Source organism: Stegostoma tigrinum, chromosome 12, assembly GCF_030684315.1.
Source record: "Stegostoma tigrinum isolate sSteTig4 chromosome 12, sSteTig4.hap1, whole genome shotgun sequence".
In the NCBI taxonomy this organism is placed as follows: Eukaryota; Metazoa; Chordata; class Chondrichthyes; order Orectolobiformes; family Stegostomatidae; genus Stegostoma; species Stegostoma tigrinum.
In genome coordinates this window covers 79733222-79751070 of record NC_081365.1, presented here as the reverse complement: position 1 = coordinate 79751070, position 17849 = coordinate 79733222, and the positions used below count along the sequence as shown (strand labels likewise).

Sequence of the window (17849 nt, the reverse complement as noted above, 5' to 3'; positions counted from 1 at the left end):
CAACAAAAATATATCCCTGTAAGGAGGTAACATTCTCAGAGGGATAAACCAGCTATGGCTAACCAAGGAAGTTATTGAGACTATTAAGTTGAAAGAAAAAGCATCTAATCTAAGGAGGTGCAAGTCAGTGATAGTACTGAGGACAGGGACTGAAAAAGATCATAAACACAGAGAAAATAAATTGAGGGCAAACTAGTGAGGGAAATAAAAAACTGACAAGAGCATCACATGAAAGAGACATCATGGCTGACTAATTTATTAGAGTGTTTTGAGGAAGTCTCTGCCAGAGTGGATAGAAAGGAACCAAAGGATGTGATGTATTTGGATTTCCAGAAGGTGTTCAACAAAGTGTCTCACTAAAGAATGTCATAAGAAATTAGCCCATGGTGTTGAATGTCATATATTGGCATGGCTAGAGACTTGGCTAATGAGCAGGAAACAGTGAATGGGGATAAGGAGCTCAGTGGTTACCACTGCTGCCTCACAGCACCAGGGCCACAGATTCAATTCCAGATGGGGGCGACTGCCTGTGTGGAGTTTGAACATTCTCCCTGTGTCTGCGTGGGTTTCCTCCAGCTACTTCAGTTTCCTCCCACAGTCCAAATATGTGCAGGCTAGGTGGATTGGCCATGCTAAATTGCCCATAGTGTTCAGAGATGTGTAGGTTAGGTGGGTTATCGAGGGATGGGTCTTGGTGGGATGCTCTGAGTGTCAATGTGGACTTGTTGGGCCAAAGGACCTGTTTCCACACTATAGGAATTCTATGATTTATGTTCTTCTGTGATCTTTCAATATGTATGAAAGAAGAGAGAGGTCAGAGTGAATATAGGCCTGTTTGAGAATGAATCTGGGGAGATTGCTACGGGGAGCAAGGAAATGGCAGAGGAGTTAAACAGGTATTTTGCATCAGTCTTTTGAATGGAAGATAATTTGAATATCCTGTTAATAGTAAGTGGATACGGGTATGAATTAAGTACGAGCACCGTCACAAGAGTAGTAGCATGAGACAAACTAATGGGGCTAAAGGCAGATAAGTCCCCTGGCCCTGATGGCTTGCAACCTAGGATCCCAAAAGAAGTATTTATAGAGATAGTGGATAGATTGGTTGTAATTTTCCAAAAATCTTTAGATCATGGAGAAGTACCAGAGAATTGGAAAACTGCCAGTTTGACAATCCTACTCAAAAGGGGAGTCAGGCTAAAGGCAGTCAACTATAGGCACAATAGCCTAACATCTGTTGTTGGAAAAGCGTTGTAATGAATTATTAACAAGACAGAACATTTGGAAATTCATAATCTAGTCAAACAGAGTCAACATGTCCTCATGAAAGAGACAGCATGGCTGACTAATTTATTAGCGTTGTTTTGAGGAAGTCTCTGCCAGAGTGGATAGAGAGGAACCAGAAGATGTGTTCTATTTGGATTTCCAGAAGGCGTTCAACAAGGTACCTCACTAAAGAATAAGTCATAAGTAATGAGCCTATGGTGTTGAAAGTCATGTATTGACATGTTTAGAGACTTGGCTAATGGGCAGGAAGCAGCAAATGGGGATAAGGAGTTCTTTTTCAGGTTGGGGATGACCAGTAACCAATGGGATTCTACAGGGGTCAGTGCTGGGACTGCAACTGATTACAATAAATATTAATGAATTGGAGGAATGAAGTGAATGCAATGTAGCCAAGTTGCAGAAACATCAAATGAGGTGGAAAGGCAGGTTGCGAGAAGAATGCACACAGTTTACAGTGTGGAATATGAATACATTGTGTAAGTGGACAAAAAGAACAATTGAAGTATCATGTGGGAAAATGTCAATTTGTTCTTTTTATTAGGGAAATCAAAAGAGCAATATTACTTAAATGGATAAAACTGCAGAAAGCTGCAATACAGAGGAACTAGGGTATGTACACAAAACAGAAAGCTCTCACAAAGTCGCAGCAGGTCATCAGGGAGGATTATAGAACTTTGACCTTTTAAGGGGGTTAAAGCAAAAGAGTAGCAAAGTCTTACTGCAACTGTACAAGGTGCTGGTGATATCACATCTGAAGTACTGTAAGCAGTTTTGTAACACTTGTTTAAGGAAAGATATTATTTCATTGGAAGCAGTTCAGAGAAGATTCACCAATATGATCCCTGTTATGGAGAGATTGTCTTATGAGCAAAAGCTAAATAGGTTGAAAATCTACACTCTGGAGTTCTGAACAATGAGATGATGATTTCATTGAAATATATTGAATCCTGAAGGAGCTTGATAGGCTAAATACGAGAGGATGTTGCCCCTTATGGAAGATCTATTATCAGAGCGCGTGGTCTCAGAATAAAGGGCTGCCAATTTAAGACTGATATGAACACAGGTTTCTTTGAAGTTGAGTCTTAGAATCATAGAATCCCTACAATGTGCAAGCAGGCCATTCGGCCAGTGAAGTCCACACTGACGCTCTACCCAGATCCACCCCCTACCCAATCGCTTTAACCCTGCAAATCCCATTGCTAATCCACTTTATCTACACATCCCTGGACACTGTGGGCAATTTAGCATGGCCAAACCACCTAACTGCGCATCTGTGGACTGTGTCAAGAAGCTGGAGTACCTGGAGGAAACCCACGCAGACACGGGGAGAATGTGCAAACTCCACGCTGACAGCTGCTTGAGGGAGAAATTGAACCAGGTCCCTGGCGCTGTAAGACAGCAGTGCTAACCATTGAGCAACTGTGATGTCCTTTTAGAGCGTCTTGCCTCGGAGAGCTTTGGGGGTGGAGTCCTTGTGCATATTTAAGGTTGTGGTAGATCTTGATCATTGGTGGAGTCTAGGGCTGTTGGGAAAAGGCAGGAACGTAGACATAAGGAGTGTTGGATCAGTCAAATTGTATGACGGAGCAGGTTTGAGGGGCTGATTAACCTATTCCGTTCCCATTTCTTATGGTCTAACTATGCCCCTTAGTTTGAGATTCCTCTACTCATGGAAGCATCATCTTAACATCAATTCTGCCAACACTGCTCAAAATCTTGAGTTTCCATAAGATCATCCCTCATTCTTCTGAACTCAAATGAATAAAGGCCTAAGTCAACTACTTGCTCCTATGAATCAGCCTGGTGAATCTCTTTATAACTATCATTGATGCCAGTACATCCTTTTTAAAATACGGGAACCAAAACATTACATGTCCAATGTCAGATCAGAACTGATTTTCCTTTTACCCAACCACAGGAGCACCAGCTTCTGCAAAGTCATCTCCAAGCCCTTCACCATCCTGATTGGTAAATATATCGCCACTTGTTCCTTGTTGCTGGAGGAAAGTGCTGGAACTCCCTTCTTACCAGCACCCTGGGAACATTACAGCATTCTTAAGGTAAATTAGGGTTGGACAATGATGCCTGCATTCCATGTGTTAATACAAAAATAACATTGATCCAGGTGCTTTCTGTATAATAATGAGCTCCTGTTGTGCTTGTTACTTTCAGATATTTATTTGCTTGGAAAATGTGATAGGTTGTTGTAAACACTGACTAATGAATCACATCAGACATGTGTAATTTATTAATTTGCATCAAGCATGCTTGTATAGTTTACTAAGAATAAGAACAGAACCCTGCTTCAATAAATATTTAATATTTAAGTTGAGTTTTACTCCGGTCGAATGCTGTGGCTCAGTGGAGTATTTCCCAGTGCTCAGAGCACAACATTGCGGCTCCAATGTTTCTGTTCCCCTTGTATTCCACGTCAATATCAAATGTGTCTCTACTAGCAGAGCTTTCCATTTTCACTTGTCCCTCCAACCATTTTCTTCGCTTTGAATGTTTATTTCTATTCTCTTCTGCAGGTTCTCTGACCTATCTTACTCACATTTGTCACTTGGTTGCTATCACAGGTGAATCACAAGATTTTTTAAAAATTCATTCAGAGGACGTGATTTTTGCCGGCCCAATCAGCATTTATTGCCCATCCCTTGTCACTTTTGAGAAGGTGGTGGTGAGCTAGCTTTTTAAAGCACTGCAGTTATTTTGCTATAATGCGGTTGAAGAAGGAATTCCAGGATTTTGACCCAGCAACACTGATGGAACTGTGATACTTTTCCAAGTCAGGATAGTGAGTGGTTGGATTAAGGTTTCAGATGGTAGTGTTCCCAGTAACTGCTGCCCTTGACCTTCTAAATGGTAGTGGTTGTGGTTATGGAAGATGCCGTTTGAGGACCTTTGAATTTTGCAGTGCATCTCGTAGATATTACATATGGCTGCTCCTGAGCATTGGTAACTGCATGATAGAACTTTTGACAATCTCCATCACATTACTTGCTGAAAGTTTGTTCCACAGACCTACCAAGTGTCTTTCATGACACTGGTGACTGTCAATGCGATATGAGAGAGTGATTCCAACATGAAGACCAACGGAAACTAATTCCCTAATCCAATCCAGTATTTTGCATTCATTCATGACTTTGCTTTCAGTGTCTTTTTACAAGATGATTTACAAACCTTCTAGCGTTTAATATGTGTTCGATTTTAGTTACCTTTTCAATCAAGTGCTCAACTCTTGATCTTTCTCCTGGACTGCCACAGGTTTTAAAAAGATTCCTTGTGGAAGAGGGGGGTGATGGAGGGCAGACGCATAAGAATGGTTTTGTTTGGTTTCTCCTGGAGAGATGGTAGCGTGATGGTACTACTGCTGCATAAGTTATCTGGAGGGCCAGACCATGCTTTGGGGGTATGGGTTCAAATCCTGGCACAGCAGGTTGAACAAAAGGAAATCTGTTCTTCTTAGCCAGTCTGGCTGACATGTGACTTACAGAATTGTGACTAACTTTTGCATTTCTTCAGAAAGAGCTAAGCAAGCCAGTAGAGGGTTCAAGGGCTGTTAGAAAAGGGCAAAATGTGTTGGCCTTGCAAATGATGCCCACATCACAAGAAAACAGCAAAAGGAAGTCTGTCAGAAAATCTCCAAGGCCTTTGTGGAGAAAATGAATCTTTTAGGGTCAGTGTGTTCGAATATCTCAACTATTTTCTACGCTTCATAATTTGTAAGCTGAACAGCTAATACATTTTTGGCAATATTTGTTGGGAAGAAGTATTGGCTAGGAAAACGGAAACTTTCCTCATCTTTTAATCTCACTGTAGTATTTCGAGTTTTTACTGAAGATGCTTAACAAGCAAATGGAACTTCAGCTGAATGTATTATTTGAAGAATTGTTCCTTCGATGTTGCAATTGCCCACTACTGCACCGACATACTGGTGAAATGTGCAGGACAGGGTTGTTAAGAAAGCATATGGTGTTTTGGCTTTCATTAACAGGGGGATTGAGTTTAAGAGTCGTGAGATCTTGTTGCAGCTCTATAAAACTTTGGTTAGACCGCACTTGGAATACTGCGTCCAGTTCTGGGCACCCTATTATAGGAAAGATGTGGATGCTTTGGAGAGGGTTCAGAGGAGGTTTACCAGGATGCTGCCTGGACTGGAGGGCTTATCTTATGAAGAGAGGTTGACTGAGCTCGGTCTCTTTTCATTGGAGAAAAGGAGGAGGAGAGGTGACCTAATTGAGGTATACAAGATAATGAGAGGCATGGATAGAGTTGATAGCCAGAGACTATTTCCCAGGGCAGAAATGGCTAGCACGAGGGGTCATAGTTTTAAGCTGGTTGGTGGAAAGTATAGAGGGGATGTCAGAGGCAGGTTCTTTACGCAGAGAGTTGTGAGAGCATGGAATGCGTTGCCAGCAGCAGTTGTGGAAGCAAGGTCATTGGGGTCATTTAAGAGACAGCTGGACATGTATATGGTCACAGAAATTTGAGGGTGCATACATGAGGATCAATGGTCGGCACAACATTGTGGGCTGAAGGGCCTGTTCTGTGCTGTACTGTTCTATGTTCTATGTTCTATGAATATGCAATGACCCTACAAAATTTTGTTTGAACAGGTACTGTTGAGCTGCAAGAACCTACCATGCACGAAAGTTGTTGCCTAACTTGCTTTGAATTTCCAGCTGTTTAGTTTGTCATGTTGAAAAGCATCGTTAATGTCATTAATGTGCTACTTTTTGTGCAGGATCATCCAAAGGAGGAGCTAAATGCGTGGAAGATTGTGCGAGTTAGTGAAGATTTCAGAGTAATAGCCCTGGGTCTACCAGTTCCGAGGTATCCTGGAAACCCTCTCGATCCTCCGCTTCGTTCAAGGTTTCAGGCCAGGGACATTTATAGCCTGCCTTTTAAGGTAATCTTTAACCTTCAAACACATTGAATGACATCAGTAGATGCTTTCCTGTAAACTTAATGCTCTCTACATTGTGCACAATTAAGAAAAGTGCCTTTGTGAATTTGATCTTAATTAGTTAGTGGTGCATTAATTTTTGCAATACTAGAAATACATTGATAATAAATTGGGGCAGTATGGTGGTTAGTACTGCTATCTCACAGCACCAGAGACCCGAGTTCGATTCCAGCCCTAGGTGACTGTCTGTGTGGAGTTTGCACATTCTCCCAGTTTTTGCGTGGGTTTCCTTTCACAGACCAAAGATGTGCAGGTTAGATTGACTGGCCCTGCTATATTGCCCATAGTGTCCAGGGATGTGCAGGCAAGGTAGATTAGCCATGAGAAATACAGTGTTACAGGGATAGGGTAGGGGGCGTATCTGGGTCGGGATGGTCTTCAAAGGGTCGCTGTGGACTCGCTGGGTCAAGTGGCCTGCTTCCACACTGCAGCGTACCTATGATTTTACTAATAAGTATTTCATAATCTTATTAATTGTATTTTTGTTGGAGAAGTTTTGGATAACTGTTCTGTAGTTCTTGAAGCCTGCAGTGCCTGCTCGCAACTCAGTACCATCATAGCTAATTAAGTACTTCAGTGCCTTCTATCCAACCCATCTCCATAACCCTGTACACCCATGCTAATCAGAAATCTATCAATCTTTAAGACATACTCTTAGACAACGTCTTCACAGCCCTTTGTGGTCAAGAAGTCCAAAAGTTCACAACCCTCTGAGTTTAAAAAAAATCAAACCATCACTGAATAAGTTGATAAGAGGTTCTTTGTCAGGTTGGCAACCTATAACCAGTGGGGTTCCACAGTGGTCAGTGCTGAGACTGCAAATGGTTACAACATATATTAATGAATTGGAGGAAAGACATGAATGTACTGTAGCCAAATTTGCAGATGGCACAAAAATAGGTGGAATGGCACATGGCAAGAGGGACATGCTCATAGACCCTTGTAACCAAAAGCAAACTTAGGTATTTATGTTAAATTATTTGTATAAACCTTTGATTCCTGTTAAATGTCAATAGCATTTTACTTAAATTTTTGCAGAGAGGAATATTAACAGTTTAGAGAGGAACATTATTGTAAATGGGCGAAATGTTATCAATTGAAGTGTATGTGGGAAAATGTGAATGTTATTTTGGAAGGGAGACCAAAAGAACAGTATTATTTAGAAAAAAAGCTTCAGCAATGCAAAGAAACCAGGTTCTATTTGTGCACAAAACATAGAAGGCTGGCACATGTTTGCAGCAGGTAATCAGGGAGGATTATGGAATATTGTCCCTTCTTTCAAGGGGGTGGGAGTATTAGAGTAGGAAAGTCAGACTGAAACAGTACACATTGCTGGTGATGCCACATCCAGAGCACTGTGAGGAGTTTTTATTTAAGGAAAGATATCATTTCAGTGGAGGCAGTTCAGAGAATGATTCCCATTAGAGAAAGATGTCCTTTGATCAAAAGCTAACCAAGTTGGAAATAGACGCACTGGAGCTTTGAAGAAAGAGGTGATTATTTCATTGAAATACATTGGATTTGTAAGGGCCTTGACAGAGTAAATGCTGAAAGGATGTTGCCCCTTATGGACAATGTATTATCAGAGTGTGTGGTCTCAGAATAAAGGGCTGCCAGTTTAAGACTGAGATGGACACAGGTTTCTTTGAAGTTCAGTCTTAGAATCATAGAATCCCTACAGTTGGCAAGCAGGCCATTCAGCCCATTGAGTCCACACCCAACCAGACTGATCGCACCCCTACCCTCTTCCTGTAACCCTGCACTGAATGTCCCATTTCTAACATCGTGGGGGTACTATTGATAAAACACTGAACTGAACTAGACGTACAAGCACTGTGACTGCAAGAGCAAATCAGAAGATAGGAATCTTGCTTGAATCTCAGAAGCCAGTCCACCATCTACAAGGCGTAAGTTGGGTGTGTGATGGAATACTCCCCACTTGCCTGGATGAGTGCAGCTCCAACAACACTTAAAAAACTTACCACCATCAGGACAAAGTGGCCCAATTATTTGGCACTGCATTCACAAATATTCACACTTTCTGCCACCAACGCTCAGTGGGACAGGTGTGTACCATCTTCTACATATACCATAGAAATTAACCTTAGACAGCACCTTCCAAACCTGTGACTACTACCATTTCAAAGGATAAGGGCAATAGATGCTTGGGAACCTGCAAGTTAACCTCCAAGATACACCGTCCTGACTTGGAAATATATCACTGTTCCTTCAGTGTTGTTGAGTCAAAGATCCTGGAACTCCATCCCTAATGGAATTGCGTATCGACCTACATCATGTAGATAATAATGTTTTTGGAAGGTAGCTCGCCACCTCCTCAAGGGGGATTAGGGATTGACAATAAATACTGGCCCAGCCAGCGATGTCCATTGGTAAATAAAAATAATTTAATAGCCCTGTCCAAATCCTGCTGGAATTGCATTACAATTTCCTCAAAATTAACATCCCATTTAAGGCCATAAGAAATAGGAACAGGAGTAGGCCACTCAGCCCGTGGGGACTGCCCTGCCATTCAGTTGGATCATGGCTGATCTTCACATCTACTCTCCTGTTGTTTCCCCATAATCCTTGATTCCGCCACCTATCAAGAATCCAGCTGTCAGCCTTAAGGACTCTGCTGCTCTGTTGCAAGGCATTCCAAAGGCACTCAACCTCTGAGAAGAATTTCCTCCTCAACTCAGTCTTAAATTGACACCCCTTTCTTATGAGACCATGCCCTCTGTTTTTAGATCCATCTATAGGAGAAAGACTAGACCATTCAGTCGCTGAAGCCTTTTCTGCCATTCAGTGAGAACATGGCTGATTAGTGGCCTACCTGTGCATACCTGCTTTGGCCCTTATCCGTCAATACCTTTTCTTAATTTATCTATCTCAGATTTAAAATTAACAACTGATCCTGCATCCACTGCTATTTGTGGAAAACACTCCCAAAAATCTCTCATCCTCTGTATATAGAATTGCTTGCTAACATCTCTCCTCAATGGTCTGACTCTAATTCTCAGACTCTGCCCCCAAGTTATGGAATCCATAATCCATGGAAACAGTTGATCTTTATCTACCTGACCAACTGTTGTTCATATCTTGAAGATTTCAATCAGATCACCCCTCACCCTTTTACATTCTGGAGAAAGCAAACCTGATTTGTATAAAACCTGTTGTGACATAACCCTGATGCCCAAGTTTTATTTTTTGTAAACTAATTTTGTACTCCCTCCAAGGCTAAGGTGTGGTGCTGATGTCTGCTGTCAGTATTCCAAGTAGGGTCTAACCAGGGTTTTGTTTAACTACAGCCTTATTTCTGCATCCTCATTGCTCCAGTCCTCTGCGTATAAAGGCCAGCATTCCATTAGCTTTTTAAATTATTTTCTGTACCGAATTAAAAATCTGTGCAACTGAACCCTCAAATTTCCACTGTATTTAACTTCATACTATCTAGAAAATACCCTGATGGATCTAAAATGGATAACCAATGTTTTGCTTACATTGAACTCCATCTGCCGTAGTTTTTCCCGTTCACTTAGTCTTATTGATATTCCTTTATAATTTTAAGTTAACATCTAAACTGTCGACAATACTGCCTCACTTAATGTCATCAACAAGTGTGACTTAGAATGCTATTATCCAAATCAATAACACTTAATGTAAATAGCCGAGGCTATAACCCAGATCCTTGAGGAACTCCACTGGTCACAGTGTGTCACTTTGAGTATCTACTAACCATTATCCCTACTTTGTCATTTGCTGCTCAACCAATTTCCTGGCCATGCCAGTAATCTACCTTGCGTTCCGTGGTCTTCCACCTTATTTCCAAGTCTGTTGTGTTGGAGTTTAGCACATGCTTTCTGGATGTCCATATAAACAACATGTAGAGACGTTTCTTTGTCCATTGCCACAAATTAGATTAGATTAGATCCCCTACAGTGTGGAAGCAGGCCCTTCGGCCCAACAAGTCCACACCACCCTTGAAGCATCCCACCCAGACCCATCCCCCTATAACCCTCACACCCCTAAACACTACGGGCAATTTAGCATGGCTGATCCACCTAGCCTGCACATCTTTGGACTGTGGGAGGAGACCGGAGCACCCGGAGGAAACCCACGCAGACACGGGGGAATGTGCAAACTCAGCGCACACAGTTACCCAAGGCTGGAATTGAACCCGGGTCCCTGGCGCTGTGAGGCTGCAGTGCTAACCACTGAGCCACCGTGCCACCCCAAATTTCCCTCTTTTGCCCTTCTTAAAATGTGGGCTAACACGTGTGCAATTTTCCAATCTAGAGGGAAAATTCCTGTGGCTAGGGAACTCTGAAAGATTACAGTTAGGGTGGCTACAATGCGGCATTTTTCCTGTCAAGCCATTTAAGAATCTATCTATTTTAACGAGACCACCTCTCATTCTTATAAACTTCAATGAATAGTACCCCAACCTGTTTAACCTTTGTTCATAAGATTGTCCTCCATACCAGGGATCATCTTTGTGACAGAAATAGTAGGAACTACTGATGCAGGAGAATCTGAGATAACAAGATGTAGAACTAGATGAACACAGGAGGCCAAGCAGCCTTTTTTTTCTAAAGAAGGATCTCAACCCGAAACGTCAGCTTTCCTGCTCCTCTTATGCTGCTTGGCCTGCTGTGTTCATCCAGCTCTACATCTTGTTACCATCCTTGTGAACCTTCTCTGAACTGCTTCCAATGAAACAATATCTTTTCTTTAAATTTGGGACCAAAATGCTCTTTGGTGACATGTTATTTCACCAGCACCTTTTATAGTTGCAATAAGACATTCCTGCTCATATTCCAACTGCCTTTAAGTAAGGATCAACATTCCGTTAGTCTTCGGCTTCCCTGTTGGACCTATGTGTTAGCGTTGTGTATTTTCCACACAGGTAACCCTAAGTCCCATTGTCGTACAGCTATCCATAGCTTTTCTGCATTTAAAATAAAATTTGTATTTTTATTCTTCCATCCAAACTGCACAACTTTATATTTTCCCACATTATACTTAGGACTGCACGGTGGCTCAGTGGTTAGCACTGCAGCCTCACAGTGACAGGGACCCGGGCTCGATTCTAGTCTCGGGTGACTGTCTGTGTGGAGTTTGCACATTCTCCCCGTGTCTGCGTGGGTTTCCTCTGGGAGCTCCGGTTTCCTCCCACAGTCCAAAGATGTGCAGGCTAGATGGATTGGTCGTGCTAAATTGCCTGTAATGTTCAGGGGTAAGTGAATTAAAGGGGGTGGGTCTGGGTGGTATGCTTCAAAGGGCGGTGTGGACTTGTTGGGTTAAAGGACCTGTTCCCACACTGTAGGTAGTCTAATCTAATGTATACTTCATTTACCAATTTCTTGCTCATTTTCTTAATTATTAATATATTTCAATAAGATGTTTGAACCCATTTCACAACTTTCCTTAACACTTATTTTGTGTCATCTGTGAATTTGGCCAATAGTACATTGCTTCCTCCCTCCAAGTCATTAATGTATATTGTAAACACTGATCCGTGTGGGAGCTCACTAGTTACAGGTTGCAAACCTGACAAAGAACCTCTTATCTTCATTTGCTGTATCTTACTTACTTTATTCTTACTTTATGGCAACTTTTTGTGAGGAACTTGTCGAATGCCTTCTGGAAGTCCAAACACACAGGTTTGCTGGTTCTCCTGTATTGACTCTGGTTGAAACTTTCTGAAATAATTCTCTTAAATTAGTCAGATACAGTTTCCCTTACATGAACCCGTGCTGACTCTGTTTCCTTAGATTTAACTTTGTAATATCCACAATTTGGAACTATTGCATTTGGTCCCCACCTTCAAATCATTGATATATATCTGGTTTTCGAGTAGACGTCTTTGCCTTAGCCCACTACTCTTAGCTTGCCAATGTGAGAATGAACCATTTATTCTAATCCTCTGTTTTCTGTCCATCAGACAACCATTAAAACATGCCAGTACATTACCCCCACCCCAGACATTTTAACTTTTTTAACCAGCCTTATGTGGGAAACTTAATCAAAAGCTTTCTAAGTATACTATGTCCATTTGGCTCACCTTTGTGAATTCATTCTCTGTTCTCCCTTTTGGTATCAATTTCTTGGTCCTGTAACTGTATTTTGTAAACCACCCAATTCTCAAGGTTACTGCTTTCTCTGGCAACTTGATAGGCTTTTACTTTTACATTCCTTTAATTTATTATCTTGAACTTCCTTTGTTAGTCATGCTTGATTGATGCTTTTTGAATTTCTGCATTTTAAAGGGATGTATAGTAATGCTGTAAGTCAGGTGTCATGGACCAGACTCCCTCAATATACTTTAATAAGGTAATCTAGCCCATAACTTTTTCCTGTATTAATAGTAGATGTTAAGTACCGTGTTCCAGATGCAGTATGACTGGCCAAACTACTCAACATCAATCAAAACACAATTTATTTAAACACTATAGTTAAAAAGAAATACTAATTAACTATTCCAGTATAGTAACATTCCGTAAACACACTCCTTGGCAAAAAGGCATATTCAGATACAGATTCTCACGTGTTGTTCTCCAAACCAGGAGAGAAGAAACATCAAGAGAAAATTCAGAGTGTAGCAGCCAGGAGATATTCACTGAAGCTTCCAACTCTTTCCAGATGCCAAAGGCTTCTGATGTTATTGAAGAAAAAAACCATAATGCAGAAATCTGGATCTGAGGGGGCTGGCCACTTCCATTCAGGCTGTTTTTAAATAAAAACACAAGGCCTCACAAGTTGTCTTCACTAGGCTATTTCTAACCTTTGCCTTACAAACTCTTTTCAGACAAAAAGGGCAAAGTAACCTTTGAAAGTGACAGCCTTGTCACATGTCAATATTACCTCAGAGTACAACAGGACCTTGATCAGATGGGCTGATGAGCCAAGGTGTGGCAGATGGAGTTTAATTTAGATACATGTGAGGTGCTACATTTTTGGTAGGGCACAACAGGGCAGAACATTTATGCTTAATGTTAAGGCCCTGGGGAGTGTTGCCAAGTAAAGGGACCTTGAAGTGCAAGTCCATAGTTTCTTGAAAGTGGAGTTGCAGGTAGACGGGATAAGGAAGAAGGCATTTGGTACGCTTGCCTTTATTTATCAGTCAACTGAATATAGGAATTGGCATATCATGTTGTGGGTGTACAGGACATTGGTGAGGCCACTTTTGAAACACTGCATTCAATTCTGGTGTCTTTGCTGTGGGAAGGATTTAGTTAAATTTGAAAGAGTTCAGAAAGGATTTACAAGGATGTTGCCACAGTTGAAGGGTTTGAGCTATAGGGAGAGGCTTGATAGGCTGGGGCAATTTTCTGTGGAGCGTCAGAGGCTGTGGGGTGACCTTATAGAGGTTTATAAAAACATGAGGGGCATGGATAGGGTGAATAGTCATTTTCCCCAGGGCATAGGTTTAAGATGAGAGGGAAAAGTTTTAAAAGAGACCTGAGGGGCAGCTTTTTAACACAAAGGGTGGTGCATTTGTGTAACAGGCTGCCAGAGGAAATGTTAGAGGAAGTGATATAATTATGCCATTTAAGAGACATTTGGACAGTTACATGAAGAGAAAGGGTTTAAGAAGTAAATGGACTAAATGCTGGTAAATGAGACTAGATTAATTTCGGATTTGTAGTCATCATGGACAACTTGGACCAAAGGTTCTGTTCCATGCTGTACATCACTACGAATCTCCTTGTAACTCAAACCCTCTATTCCCAGCAGCATGCTAGTAAATCTCTTCTGAATCCTGTCCAGCTTAATAATAGCCTTCCTATAACTAGATGACTAGAACTAGAACAGTGCTGAGAAGTGGCCCCATCAAGGCCGTGTACATCCTTAACATAATGCCCCAACTTCGACACTGAAAAGGTCTGAGCAATGATCATGCTAAACACCTTAACCATCCTTTCTATATATGATGCAAACTTCAAAGAATTATGTACCTGAACCCTTAGGTTTTCTGTTCTACAACACTGCCCAAGGTCCTCCTTTTAATTGTATATATCTTGCCTTTGTTTGTTTTACCAAAATACAATACTTTGCATTTATCCAAACTAGACTCCATTTGTCACTATTCAGCCCATTGACCTAATTGATTAAGATCTCTGTGTCATCTTGGATAACTTTCTTTACTGTCCACTATATCACCAACCATGATGCCTTCTGCAAACTTATCAACCATATATTTTCATCTTAATCTTTTATATAAATGACAACCAAAAGTGGAACCAGCACTGGTCCATGTGAAACACTGCTGGTCACAAGCTGTCGGGGGGAAGGTGGGAGAAGCGGTTTGAAAGTGTGAGATTTATCCAGACACCCGTGCTCACAATCACAGAACTACTGGAGACAAAGTCGTGGAAACAAGTTCTTTTATTGTGAGTCTGCAGAGTCCCCGGAGAACCGGAGAGACCCTGATACAGAGTTTACAGTCGTCTTTTATACATCCCATTCATTATGTATTCAGGCGCCAATGTTTGTATTCCCTTGGGCCTCCCTAAGTGGGCGTCCCCATCTGTAGTTCAGCTCTGGCTTTTACTATTCTCTACTACGCATGTGCCATAGCTGCCTGTGGCCACATACTCCTCACCTTTTCACTTCCTTAGCCCCAAGTGTTTCCTGGATCCGGTTTTAGCTGGTTCTTAATCGCTCCTTACTGTTATCTTCTGCTCACTCAAGCTGATCCCCCATACTGTGCACTGCCGCCTCACCACTTCTCCTTATTGCTATCACATCTGTGACTAAGTTCCTGTCCAAGTGTTAACTGTTGTGCCTAAGTTCATGTAGTAGTGTTAACTGTATTTTAACCACTGTCCTGTAGCACTCCATTTCTCTCAAAAGTATTGGGCGTCAAATTTATCCATCTTCTGAGATTCACTTACAGATTTTGATATCCCACCATGAGTGGCTGGAGGAGCAGGCAGAGTTCGCAGGAGAAAATATGAAGGAGTTGGAATTTGCAGCTTGAAGGAATTCTGAGTTAGCCAGCAGAAAGCTTCACTTCCTGTGTTATATTGATAATGTTCATATTTATTAATTTTCCAGGATCAGTTGGCAGTCTTGTATGCTGTTGGACCAAATGTGCGATCTGAAAGGTATGACTGTTTAAAGATATTTTATTTATTGCACAGACACAGAGACACAAACCAGATGAACATGTTAGCACGAATGAGTCAACATTTGTCCTCCTCTTTTAGTATCTGTCTCTGTCTTTGTGTGTCTATATTCCATGGTCTACCTGCTTTCTTGTTAATCATCCTGGATTTTTAACAGACAGTTTCAAATCACTGAATGTCATGGGCATCCCAATAACTGCTCCCTACAGAGCTCTTTGCACAACCACCAAGAGTCTCTGAATGCATTTAGCTGCTGATCTCCTTTATTAACTGCCTATCTATTTCATTCTTTTCTTCCTGATTGATGAATCTTCACGGATGCATTACCATTGTTGAACCATACTATGTTCAATTTGCTGTTAAAGAGGTTGTTGACTTGCTCGCTGAGCCGGCTTGCTTTCATTTAGACGTTTCATCACCATGCTAGGTAACATCATCAGTGAGGCCTCCAATGAAGCGATGGTATTCTACTCCACTTGGAATTTATATTGTCTGATCCATTATGATGAGTAGTATTGTCAGGTTCGTTTTCGGACACCCTCATGGACTTGATGCAATAACAAGACACTGACCTGTTTAGAAAAACACAAATCCTTTTATTACCAAGCAAGTACAAGCTGTGGAGAATCACTGTACTTAACCCAGCACAGAGTGTAGAGTCTCTTAAGTAATTTTCTCTGAGCAGTGGATAGTCCCCGCTTTTTATACTTTACTAAGTACATAATACATAAAACAATTTCACATCTCACAATGACATGATACATGAAGCAATTATTACAACAGACAAAGACAGGATACAAAACAATTATTACATCAAGAACATGAAAGACCAGGATATAGTATCGATCGTTCGTGAAGTGGCTGCTAATGGCAGGAGGCAATTTCAGGTTGTTAACGAGACAGATTGTAATTTCAAGTTGCCGATGTGTCTGGCTGGAACAAAGTCAGTGCCCTGGCCCCTTTGTCAGTGACAGAAGTTACATACTTCAGAAGTCTCACACCTTTACAAATGTTCCTCACTTAACCTTATTTGAGACAGTTTAATTCTAATTCTATTCAGTCAGGAAGCTTAAGGCAGTGTCTGCATATCGATGTGTAGGAAGATAAAGGACATTAATTTATAGAAGTATAGAAATCAATGGGATGTTATCCCAATAACATCTCAGTATCATTTCTGGTTTTGATCTGTACGGGTTAGTATATGGTCCAATTTGATATGTTTGATTGCATTATGGGTCGAGAACCATGCATCTTGGAATTCCCATGCGTGTCTGTGTTTGGCTTGGGCTACTATAGTCACATTGCCCCAGTTAAACTGATGGCCTTCGTTGTCTGAGTGTACTGATTTTAAGTAAAGTTTTTCATGCCATTTTGCTGCTAGTTGATGTTCATGTATTCTGATGGCTAGTTTCCTTCTTGTCTGACTGATGTAGTGTTTGTGGCGATCATTGCATTTTATTTTGTAAACCTCATTGGTTCTGCATATTGTGGGAAAGGGGTCTTTGATCCTAGTATTTGTTGTAGAGAGGCTGTGGGCTTGTGTGCTACAATGCTTCGTAGTGGTCTTAGGAGCCTCGTCAGTTCTAATATGTTCTTGATGTGGGGCAGTGTGGCCAATGTGTTAGGGCATACTGTTTCCTCCTGTTGTCTAGTGACAAAAATACACCAGACTCACGTAATAAACAAGCCATCCGACAAACTATAATCCCCACACTACACAGAAGGAAAGAATTTGACACCCTGAACACATCAGAGGGAAAAGCACAAGATAAGACCACAAACAAAGCTGCATTAGGACACTGTTTAAACAGGTCACAACTCACTGCAACTCCAGAACTATGCAGGAAAGAGGAAGAACAACAACACAATCTTCGCTATGACCAGATTTTCCTGCAATCTCGTCCGCAGGTGCCTATTAAATAGAGGACACAGTATGCCCTAAAACACTGGCCACACTACCCAACATGAAGAACATACCAGAACTGACAATGAGACCCTTATGACCACTAGGAACCATGGTAGCACACAAGCCCGCAACCACTCTGAAAAACACTCAAGGATTAAAGATCCCATTCCCACAAGATGCAGAACCAATATGGTTTGCAAAATACCATGCAATGTCTGCTATAAACATTACATCAGACAGACTGGAAGGAAACTAGCCATCAGAAGACATGCACATTAGCTAGCAGCAAAACGACACACAAACCTTCCTTAATATCAGTACACTTGGACAATAAAGGCGATCAATTTAACTAGGACAATGTAACTGTAGTAGCCCAAGCCAAGCATAGACACACATGGGAATCCCTGGAGGCATGGTTCTCAACCCATAATGCGATCAACAAGCATATAGAATTGGACCCCATATATAAACCCATATAGATCAAAACCGGAAATGACACTACTCACCATAACGAACCAGACAGTGTAAATTCCAAGTGGAGTAGAACAACATTGCT

The 17849-nt window shown here is 41.4% G+C and overlaps 1 protein-coding gene across 2 annotated transcripts in view; it reads left to right on the top strand.

Moving 5' to 3' along the window:
- Nucleotides 1–17849, top strand: part of vwa8 (von Willebrand factor A domain containing 8) — a 354489-nt gene that overhangs the window by 73331 nt on the left and 263309 nt on the right. For both annotated transcript variants that reach the window (XM_059650499.1, XM_059650498.1), the window contains 2 exons: nt 6035–6199; nt 15317–15366. In XM_059650499.1, the coding sequence (XP_059506482.1) occupies nt 6035–6199; nt 15317–15366 (215 nt within the window). The remainder of the gene's footprint in view (nt 1–6034; nt 6200–15316; nt 15367–17849) is intronic.